The 11,333-nt window shown below is 43.4% G+C and overlaps 1 protein-coding gene across 1 annotated transcript in view; it reads right to left on the reverse strand.

Annotated features, from left to right (window-relative positions):
- Window positions 1-11,333, reverse strand: part of FAM124A (family with sequence similarity 124A) — a 116,450-nt gene that overhangs the window by 97,725 nt on the left and 7,392 nt on the right. Inside the window, exon 3 of the mRNA XM_010835734.1 lies at window positions 7,788-7,819. Coding sequence (XP_010834036.1) covers window positions 7,788-7,819 — 32 coding nt within the window. The remainder of the gene's footprint in view (window positions 1-7,787; window positions 7,820-11,333) is intronic.

Consider the following 11,333-nt stretch of genomic DNA (forward strand, 5'->3'; position numbering starts at 1 on the left):
CAGGAGGAGAGAGGACGTCTTGAGGGCTCTTTCCCACACGGCTGCAGGAGCTGGCAGTGGGTGGCCCAGATGCCCCAGGCTAGGGAACGCAATAGGTATTTCTGAGTAAAAGCAGTAATCCCACTCTTTGGAAGGCAGAGCCACAAGGCAGGACAGACTGGACAAGAAAATCAGACTGATCCGTCTTCATGCACAACACCGTAATGGTTTCTGATTGGTCTCTGTGACCATGACCACAGACGAGGAAGGGCTGTATCATCAATGATAACATCACAAAACCTGTCTAGGGCTGGGGCATCATTCCAGTTGTGCAGTAGCTCACCAGAACCTCCACAAGAGTAGCTCTGCATGTGAACCTAACTGTTAGGCCAGAACAGGTTCTCAGGCAGAATAAAAATGGAAGTAGTTCTTGTTGGGTTTCATTTGCTGGAAGTTGCACACTCAAGCCTTCCTGGCACACAAAACCCTGACTGTCGTGCACTGAAAATATATACACATGTCCCCAGTGCATTCATTTATATCAACTGTATATATACAACAGGATGTCAGACAGCGTCACTAGTATTAACATTAATAAGCCCTTTAGAATCCGAGGAAGTAGAAAATGAAAGAAAGTAGTGATGCATGTGAACTGAGATACTTAAGATACTGGTCAGGTTGGTTTTAAAGACCGTATTACCATCTTTAACTATAACTAACTTTGTCTGAAAGGCAATATTCTAAATTAGAGAAAATTGGTGACTTTTCTTTTGGTGCTTTTACTGCAATAGAATGTGAAGCTGGGGATGGAATAGGTGGATTTTTTTAGTCTTTTGGCAAGCCTGTGTATAATGCCAATTCCACACTGATCACAGAATTAAGCAACTTCAATGGCTGAAATTGTTCTTCATAAGGATTAATACATAGGTTTGAGTTCTGCTTAGATCTTAAGGAATAAGATTCTGGAAGATTTGTTCTGGAAGATTTGTTCTAAAAATCATAATGGGGAATGTATTGTACACAGAAAACAAAATTAAGACATTTACAAATGGATCAAAGTGAAACTGACTCCCGTCACCTCTTCCAAAACACTGATCTTCCTGTTTCTGGATGTGTGTGATAAAAACTGGCTGTAAAATGAGCAAACTCTGTCAATAAGTTATCTTCTCTTCTAATAAAAACAGAAAGAAAATAATGAATATTTCATATCCCAAGTCTGAATTTAGCTCTGGATATAGGGACACAGATCATATACACAAATATTCCTCACCATTGGTGAGTCCTACAGGACAAAACCATACATATTCAAGGTGCTGCTGCTTTAAAAGCTCCTTACATTCTTTCATTAATTATATCACAATGGGCTTAACTTTCCCCCCATGCTGAGGGGAGGCACAGATGTAGCCAGAGACAAAAATCTAAACGTATTATGCTTCTGTATCCTGAAATAGTATGGAAATGATGACACCACTGAGAAATGAAAAGAAAAAGACAGCATTTAGAAAGATGCGCCTGTGAACAAAGGGAGCCTTGGGAAGGGATGGGATGTCCTCCCATCGGAACAGCGAGGCAGACTTGACAAGCCCCAAGGTGGCTCTCGACCAGCTACTGCTGCTGCTGCTAAGCCGCTTCAGTCGTGACCAACTCTGTGCGACCCCATAGACGGCAGCCCACCAGGCTTCCCCATCCCTGGGATTCTCCAGGCAAGAACACTGGAGTGGGTTGCCATTTTCTTCTCCAATGCATGAAAGTGGAAAGTGAAAAGGAAGTCGCTCAGTCGTGTCCAACTCTTCACAACCCCATGGACTGCAGCCTACCAGGCTCCTCCATCCATGGGATTTTCTAGGCAAAAGTACTGGAGTGGGGTGCCAGTGCCTTGCAATTAACCAAGTGAAGTGAAAGACAGTGAAAGTGAAGTCGTTCAGTCGTGTCCAACTCTTTGCGACCGCATGGACTGTAGCCCACCAGGCTCCTCTGTCCGTGGGATTCTCTAGGCAAGAATACTGGAGTGGGTTGCCATTTAATCCAGATAGCCCAACTTTTTCCATTTAAAAAGCACCTGCGGGGGCAGGGCACAGCCTTCGACAGAATGACAGAGCTCGAGGACATGACATAAACTGATTAGAACAAATGGGTCCAAGATGGCGGACAAGTTGACTTCCACTAGACCTTGAGCCTCAGTAAATGCTCATTGTAACATACCAGCAAGCTAAGTGACACACTCCGGCACCATGACAGTTTCAAGGCTGACCATCAAAGACCAAAAAGTGGGCAGTGGGCCAATTCCTAGAAATCCCACCCCTTCTCCCAAATAGTTAGAATAATCTGCCCCACTCGTTAGCCTATGAAAACTGCCCAGCCCATAATAGCTTAGGGGCTTCTCTGGTAGCTCAGCTGGTAAAGAATTCAAATATAATGCAGGAGACTGCCTACAGCATAGAAGACCCAGGTTTGATCCCTGGGTCTGTAAGATCCCTTGGAGAAGGACATGGAAACCCACTCCAGTATTCTTGCCTGGAAATCTCATGGACAGAAGAGCCTGGTGGGCTACAGTCCCTGGGGTCACAAGAGTAAGACACAACTTAGAGATTAAACCACAACATAAAAGCTAACCACACCATAGTTTGAGGTCTCTCTTGCCTTCTGAGATGGCCCATACTCTGTTTGTGGAGTGCATTTCTCTCTAAATTAACTTCCTACCTATCAAAACAAAACCCCAAACACACACCTGCAATCTACCGACCATTTTTCCTTGAGACGAGAATGTGTCCAGGGTCCCACAGCAGCAGCTGGGCCTCTTTGAGGCTGCCCTCAAGGGCCAATCACATATACGGTGGCCCCAGGAAAACTGAGGGGACAGAAGTCCACTGGACCTACAGCTTGTGGCAGCTCGGGACCATCAGGGAGAGAGTGGGTGGGAAACAGGGAAGCTACCTGACTCACTAGAAGGGCAGGGCAGGAGGCAAGGGACAGAAAGCTAGGAGAGAAACTGGCGGGCAGGAATGTGAGGCATAGGCAGGGGCCAGGGAAGATGGGGGAGAAACGGGTGAAAACAGATTCAGTGACTCCTGCCCACCCATACAGGTGCCTTTTTTTGCACAGCTTACTACATGCTCCTGGGCTCAGATGAGCAGAATGCACTGCTCAAGGCCATTTCTCCATAATTTCAGACACAGAGGATTCCTCAGGGCACTGCCAAGCACCTTCTTGATCACTTCAACTGTTCTTTTGCCATGCGTGCTTTGAAAAGTCTGAAAGAGCACAAACCTGCCAGGCATTCCTGCTGTCAGTTGATAAGAGCCAGGTGAGGAGTTAATGACTCTACTTGAGTTTCGAGAAAAAACAGACTTAGGCACAATTAGGAGGGCAAAGAGAGAAGGGTTTTGGAGAAGAGTCTTAAACAGAGAGAACTCATGAATTCTTTGACTACCGGCGTTATCCTGTGGCTAGAAGTCCCCAAGAAATGTTATACTGTCCTGAAAATATCATTTTCCAACTCCCAGCATCTTCTAAGAGGAATTCTCTAAGTATGGTTATAATCTTTATTGGAATGGAAATATTCAATCACACATCACAGGAAGTGCAGTTGATTTTTTTTCCCCTTGGCAAAATGTTTGTTTTTATGTTATCCCATTTATAAAATTTCCTCTTTTTATTTAAATCGCTTAAGAATGCAAACTGTACACAGTGGCTTGATGATCTTCTAGCCAGGCTGCTGGAAAAAAACAACCTAAAATTCTGAGAAAGTTAAAGTGTTAGTTGCTCGGACGTGTGCAACTCTGCGACCCCATGGACTGTAGCCTACCAGGGTCCTCTGTCCACGGGATTCTCCAGGCAAGAATACTGGAGTGGGTTGCATTCCCGTCTCCAGGAGATCTTCCCAACCCACGTTCCCTGCATTGCAAGGAGATTCTTTACCTTCTGAGTCACCAGGGAGGCCCCAAATTCTGAGAGTGTAAATTAAAGTCAACTTCCTAAGGAAGCATCATGCTTTACTGAGATCTCCTGAATGCTCAGCGTGTGTACAGTTTTTGCAGAAACAAATGAAAAGCCTTTTTGGCCATCAATCTAAAAAGGGCAAATGGACCAGTTGCAATGAGAAAATTCATCTACACAAAACCAAAACATCCACTGAAGAAGCCTCTGAGCCACTCTCCTGAGTTGAAAGTGAGACTGGACACAGTCAATGGAAATGCAATCCTTTAATCCCAGATGTGGCGGAAAAACAAGACGCCCAGTGTGGAGAAGGGAATGGCAACCCACTCCAGTATTCTTGCCAGGAGAACCCCGTGGACAGAGGAGCCTGGCGGACTACAGTCCATGGGGTCACAAATTGTCAGATATGACTTAGTGGCTAAACAACAACAACTCTATAGCACAGGGAACTATATTCAATGTTCTGTGACAAACCATAATGGAAAAGAATATTAAAAAAGAATAATGTATATATGTATGTATCTGAATCGCTTTATTGTACAGCAGAAATTAACACAGCACTATAAATCAACTATATTTCAATGACATTTTTAAAAAGATAAAAAAAAGGAAGATGACCAGTGATATGTACCCTCCTTCTCCCCTCCCCTATCCACTTATTTGAGGGGAGGGGGATAAAAAGAAGCAACTGCCCCTCACCACAATGTCTCTACTGACTGAGAGGAAGCTGACTTAGAGGAAGCTCACGGAAGCTCAAACTGACCTGAACAGCCCTCACTTCAGGGTTAGTGATACCATCCACCAGAGAGGATGCCCACCCTCTGGACTCTTATTCCAGGACAAAGAAAAAAGGTACAGTCCTTGAGTCTTTACACTGTCTTTCCTCCCTCCCTTCTTCTCTCTCTTTAGTGGAGTTTCTAAGACAGTCACATCTGAGCATCCCAGAGCTCTTGGGGAGGTCCTCAGGGGCCATTCAGTCCAACCGCCTCATTCTACAGAAGGGGAAACCGAGGCTCAGAGAGGGTAGACGACTTTCCCAAGAGCACACAGCTAATTCATGGCAGAACCAGGACTAGGACACCTGGACCCCACATCACTGCTTTGGTCCTTTCTCTTGGGGCTGACCTTTCTTCTACCGCCATCAGGGCCGGCATCATGAGGAAGTAGCCTCTGCATTCTAAGAAGAAAATTGGTGGCCAAACAGAGTGGTATTCTTGGAGGAAGCTCTCCCGACCACCCCAGTAATGACAAAACCCAACCCTGGACAGACACACTCCAACCCCAGCTCATCCCAAGGAAGCATCTACACTTCTGTGAACTCAGGATCAAACAGTTAAAGGCACATCATGTGGTATTCGGTTAAGAACCACCTGCAGACACAGGTAAGTCCATTTCCTAAAAGTGACCAGTTAGTACCAGTGTTCAAACCCTGATCAGGAATCAGGAATCATTCAGAAACAAGTCATCCAGTGGACAGAGGCTGACCAACAGCAGCAGAATGACCGACGGGCAGGAGGTGCTTCCACGACCAACATATGGGAACTGGGACTGACTGGTGAGCCCTCTGGGTCACACAGAGGATGCTGCCACCAAGTTGGCTGTGAGAGGGGGGGTGACCCTGCAACTCTGCCATTCAGGAGGAAGAGGAAAATTATTAACCTTCTTTCTGCTTAGTCCTCTGATTATCGTTTGTGAGGAATGATAGTGATCCTAGCTGGGAGGAAAGGCAGTTCAGGCAACATACAGGACAAAGACATCCAGAGGCCCACCAGTATCCCCTCACCTCTTCTTGCTGCCCAGAACAATGATGTGATGGCTGTGGCAGAGGCAGCTATTTTGTAACTCTGAGGATGGAAGCCAAAATCCAAGGACTGCGTAACAGACCTGCATTGCTTCCTCCAGACTTTTTTCTTAATTAGAGGAAAACACTTTGCTGACAAAGGTCCATTAGTCAAAGTTGTGGTTTTCCAATAGTCATGTATGAATATATGAGTTGGACCATAAAGAAGGTCCAAAGAACTGATGCTTTCAAATTGTGGTGCTGGAGAAGACTCTTGAGAGTAGCTTGGAGGAGATCAATCCAGTCAATTCTAAAGGAAATCAATCCTGAATATTCTTTAGAAGGACTGACGCTGAAGCTGAATTTCCAATACTTTGGCTACCTGATGTGAACAGCCAACTTATTGGAAAAGACCCTGATACTGGGAAAGATTGAGGGCAGGAGGAAAAGGGGGCGACAGAGGATTAGATGCTTGGATGGCATCACCGACTCAATGGACATGAATTTCAGCAAACTCCAGGAGATAGTGAAGGGCAGGGAAGCTTGGCGTGCTGCAGTCCATGGGGTCACAAAGGGTCAAACATGACTTAGCAACTGATGCACAACAGAGGAAAAGAAAACCACACTTAAGTCATTGTTTTTCTCTATTACTAGTAGTCAAATACATGTCCTAACTGAAGTGCAAAATGCATGTATACACCCTCACTCACCAAGAGGCCCCAACACTGAAGAATGAGGCAGGAATCGCCAGGTATTTAAAGAGAAAAGGAACAACAATAAAAGGTTATTGATCCCAAATGCACTAAGAAAAATTCCAGCTCAGAGATCGCAATTAAAATAATGGAGAGAAAAACATCCCAAACCAAATTACCAGTTTCACTGACAAGAGAGGTGCTTTGTGGTGACCCAGAGGACTGATTTGAGAGCTACAGATTGAACAAAGGTTTCGGGCAAGTATTTTAGAAAAATCATTCTTAAAGAAATGTAGCCTCTGGGTAAAACAGAAAATGGTGGCAGAGAGAGAAAGCATGTTCTCTGGTTTTCGGAATGCAGAAGCTTCAGGGAGGGAATGCGGATCACTAGAGCATTAATCTCATTATTACTAATGGTTCTTAATAACTAAGGGGCAATGCTGGGTCTCCAGTTGGCTGAAATGATCAGAAATTGCTCACTGAGGTTATACGAATAACTAAATATAATTTGACACTAAATTACCATCCCAGACATACAGCTTTCCACACAGTCTCTTATTGCAAGGGAAAAAACTAAGCAAGAACATCAATAAATAGAATAATCCAATTAAGTATCTTTCCATTTGGGAACTATTTAGAATTGAGAGCTTAACAGTGAGTTAGGACAGAACAATTCAGGGTTTACTGATTCAAATTAAAAAAAAAAAATCAGGGCTTTTACTGTAAGACAATTTTTCTGTTATTTTGTTTATAAGATAAGTGTTTCATTAATCTGAATGGCTTTGTAGTGATCTTCATCTTTGCACATTGCTCCAAGATGTAGGGCCTAATTTCCCATAAATAGATTTGTAAGTTATTAACAATATTTAATACAGGCACCTTTTTTATCTCAGAGTATGCTTATAAACATACTCCTCTTTTTTGTTGTTTGGCTTTTACCATATGTAATAGTCACCTATGACATATGCCTGGAGGTACAGACATACATGGGAGGGAGTTTGCCCAGCAGAGGAGTTGGGGCCACCTCATAGGTCCAATGAGAGCACTCTGAGATGTGAGCCCCAGACAGTAGGTATCTGACACGTTTGTTGAATGAATGAATGACCGCAGCTTTACCAGAGAAGGTATTTTCCAAGCATGCAGGTAAATAAAGCCTGGACTAGTTCCTCCAGGCTGAATTTCCATAGGGAAAATAGTGGCATGCCTGGCCCTAAAGTCAAGGTACAATCAAATTCTACTTCCCAGATTTACAGGATCCTGTGTCACGTTCTTTGGTAAACCTTCTGTGATTCTTACTATTAAAGTGTGGATAGCCTTCTCTACATACAGAATTGGGACTGACTGCCCACCCCACCCAGGGTACTCAAGACAAACAGGAAGGACATTTAAGCCATACTTACTGCTGGTGGAGGACACGTGGCTGTAGTCGGACCTGAAACACAAAACCTCAGTATTAGTAGGATTAGACGTTATTTTTCTCTATCCAAGTGATCGCTTCAAGCTAGAATCTTAAAACAGTCAGTAGTAGCATGTAACTGGTAAAGAAATGCCACAAATTAAAAAGTGTCATGCTGTGGACTGTTTTGCACAGAATCAAGTTATGTCTGAATTTGAAAGCACAACTATAAAGACATTCTAGAAACCTAGGGTCCCTCATATGGGCTCTGTGAGTCTCCCACATGGGAGACCAGATCAGTTCCGAACCATCTAAATTTACTGACAAAGTTTTGAATGGAAGCTTATTTGTCTGGGGAGAAGGCTCAGTGTTTTCAACAGGTTCTAGAAAGGGTTCACAACCTCCCCCACCACACCGCAACCCACTCCCCACCCCAAGGTTAAACCTGCAAAAGGTTAAACCCTTCAAAGGTCAGTTCCACCCCTTGGGAAAATGTTTCTTTGCTGATGTAAGCAGAGGTGAAGTGGACTCCTGGTGAGTGAGAGGGGACCCTGGCTGGGAGGGCCCCTATGCTCAAGGTCTGGCTGACTATCAGGAAACACTCAGGCACAATGGTGGTTGATTTCAGTTCCATCTGGGAAGAAATCCTGCTGATACTAGAGTAACAGGATGTGGGCTATGATCAGCAAAGGCAGGGTTAGGGCCAGGGTGAAATAACCCATCAGTTTCTACACAGAAAATCAGCTGCTGGCATTAGGCCTCTGTGAGAATGGGAATCTAGCCAAGAACTTGCCTGCTTAATCTCTACTGAGTTTCTGCTCTATTTGTGTGGCTCTTAAGCCGTCCCTCTCTGGCAACTTCCGTGGTATAGAAGCTATTGGTTTTCTCCCTGCAGGGTCCCCAAGTCATTCTCAGTAGGCAACTAATCTCTCAGGCACGGAGGGGTTTATTCTGCCAAGGTGGTAGTTAGGGGACATAGTTATGCAAATAGACTAGTTAATTATGTTTAATTTTATAGGTACACACTCCCTGTATTTACTAAGCCTCATGTGGGCTTTCTTGAATCATCTTTTATTCCATTGAGTTTCTTACCACATTAAAAAGGCATATACAAAAAAAATTGTTAAGATCATAAAAAGCACTCTCTCACACTAGTTAAAACAACCTATATCGCTCACACAAAATGATGTGCTGATTTACACACAGAGGGACACAATGAAAGCAAGACAGTGAGTGATTTTCTCTTTTCAAATGAAATACTGCGTGCTCAGTTGTGGCCAACTCTTTGTGACCCTATGGACTGTAGCCCACCAGGCTCCTTTGTCCATGGGATTCTCCAGGCAAGAATACTGGAGTGGGTTGCCATGCCCTTCTCCAGGGGATCTTCCCGACCCAGGAATCAAACTCATGTCTCTTATGTTTCCTGCTTTGGCAGGCAGGTTCTTTACCACTAGCACCACCTGGGAAGCCTAGATGAAACTGGGTTGGCCAAAACATTTGTTCGGGTTTTTTCAGAATGCTATCATGGAAAAACTCGAACGAGTTCTTTGGCCAACTCATACTTTAATTGTCACAGAATCACTGAATTTTAAAACTGGAAAGAATAACAACTACTAACACTTGCATATCCCTCGAGAGATTACAAACTGCATCCACTGGAATCTCATCCAATTTTTCATACCACAGATTTGGAAACTAAGGTGATAATATTTGTAAGGCGACCAGGAAGTGAGGAATGATATGATTAAGGTTGAACTAGGGTGGTGGCAAGGAAGGAGTTAGAAGGGAGAATGGTGAGCAGAGCCCAGAGACACACGCTAGCTCAAGGAACAGGGAGAGAAGGAGAGAAAGGAGAGTCAGGGATCAGGAACATTATGAAATGCAGGATTTGTAAGTCAGTGCATTAAATTCCTTCTGGAACCAGGCAGGACATAAATAAACTTTAGGATGATATTTAGAAATGTAACTATATATAAATGCAATGAATACTCAACCAGCATCCACTTGGTAGATGCAATAGCAAAACAATTCCATGACAATGTGATCATCTTATGGCCAGGCTTCAAAGAAATTGCATGACAAGTCCAATAGAACATTCTATAAGAATGTGCAATCGTACTGATTTTTACCATTAAAATTTTGTCAGTAATTTCGGCTAGGGTTTTCCAAATGCTCTCGAAGCATATGGGTTTCACACATGCATACATTTTAAAAGATTTACATATGGATGGATACGTATGTAGAATAAAATTTACATTTGAAACATTTTCCAAGAATCTTAAAGTGCAGAGGGGGTATTTTAGGGCAGGTGCTAGCAAAATGGATGCCTGTGCCTTGAATCTCTCCATACTTCTTGTGATGAAAAGCACCGCCCAGGTCAGGCATGCCAAACGGTCAGTCTTCTGCTCGAATTCCTCCCTCATACAGCAGCCAATCTTTGCAAAGCACAAATCTGAAGAAGTTCAAGCTGGACATAAACCCCTCTTTCTATGACTGATGGCCTCTGCTCAGCTCTGCAGTCTCATCCGCCACTCCAATTTCTACCCCCGTCTGCCATCAAAACAGAAATCAAACAGAAAGAAAAGTCACTTACAACCTCACATTGCTTTCCAGCCTCTGGTCCTGGTGATGTCATTTGTACCCAGTTGCTATAATGACAGAGATACAATTTTAAACTACTCTTTTCACTAACTCTATCATAAAATGCTGCCACATAGCTCCTGTAATTATATAGACACAGTGAAATTCTATAATTTAGTCAACCATGTCCCTTTTGTGGGCTATATGGCTGTTCCTGATTGTTCACTTTTGCAAAGTACATGGAGATGAGATATTTATCAATATATTTAATTTCCTTAGAAAAATTATCAGGATGGGGAATAGGAACTGAGTTGAGGTATGAAGACTTTTGTAGTTCTTAAAAGACATTCCAAATAACCCTGGAAGGTTATTTACTAGAAATATGGACAGTGGAAGACAAACAGTAAAGCTTGAAACAATTTTGTGCATAAATATGGTCAAACAATTTTGGATACTGACTCTGGTTCTCCGAGGGGTGTGTACTCGCAGGTTCTTTAGATGAGAGGAAGCAAGTATAGGGTACCTGTCTTGGGGATCTTATTCATTGGTCTCACATCCTAAGATGTGAGAAGAATTTATAAGAATTTATCTAGGTGGCTCTGCATAAGATATTCAGCTCTCCCAGAATGAAGTATGCCAGGTGAATCCACAAATTTTAGGAAGAAAAATTTATGGACACATGATACAGATAAGCAGGATAATACAAAGATTATATATATTCACGTGCCTGGAACATATAGTAGACACATTTTCAAACATTACATTTATTTAGTAATGTAATACTAAACAGAAAGTGATATGTGGTCCCTTGACTGGACTTTAATCACAATTATACATGCTATGCTGTGCTAAGTCACTTCAGTCGTTTCCGACTCTGTGCGACCCCACAGATGGCAGCCCACCAGGCTTCCCCATCCCTGGGATTCTCCAGGCAAGAACACTGGAGTGGGCTGCCATTTCCTTCTCCAAT

Source organism: Bison bison, unplaced genomic scaffold (genome assembly GCF_000754665.1).
Source record: "Bison bison bison isolate TAMUID 2011002044 unplaced genomic scaffold, Bison_UMD1.0 scf7180017864048, whole genome shotgun sequence".
NCBI lineage: Eukaryota > Metazoa > Chordata > Mammalia > Artiodactyla > Bovidae > Bison > Bison bison.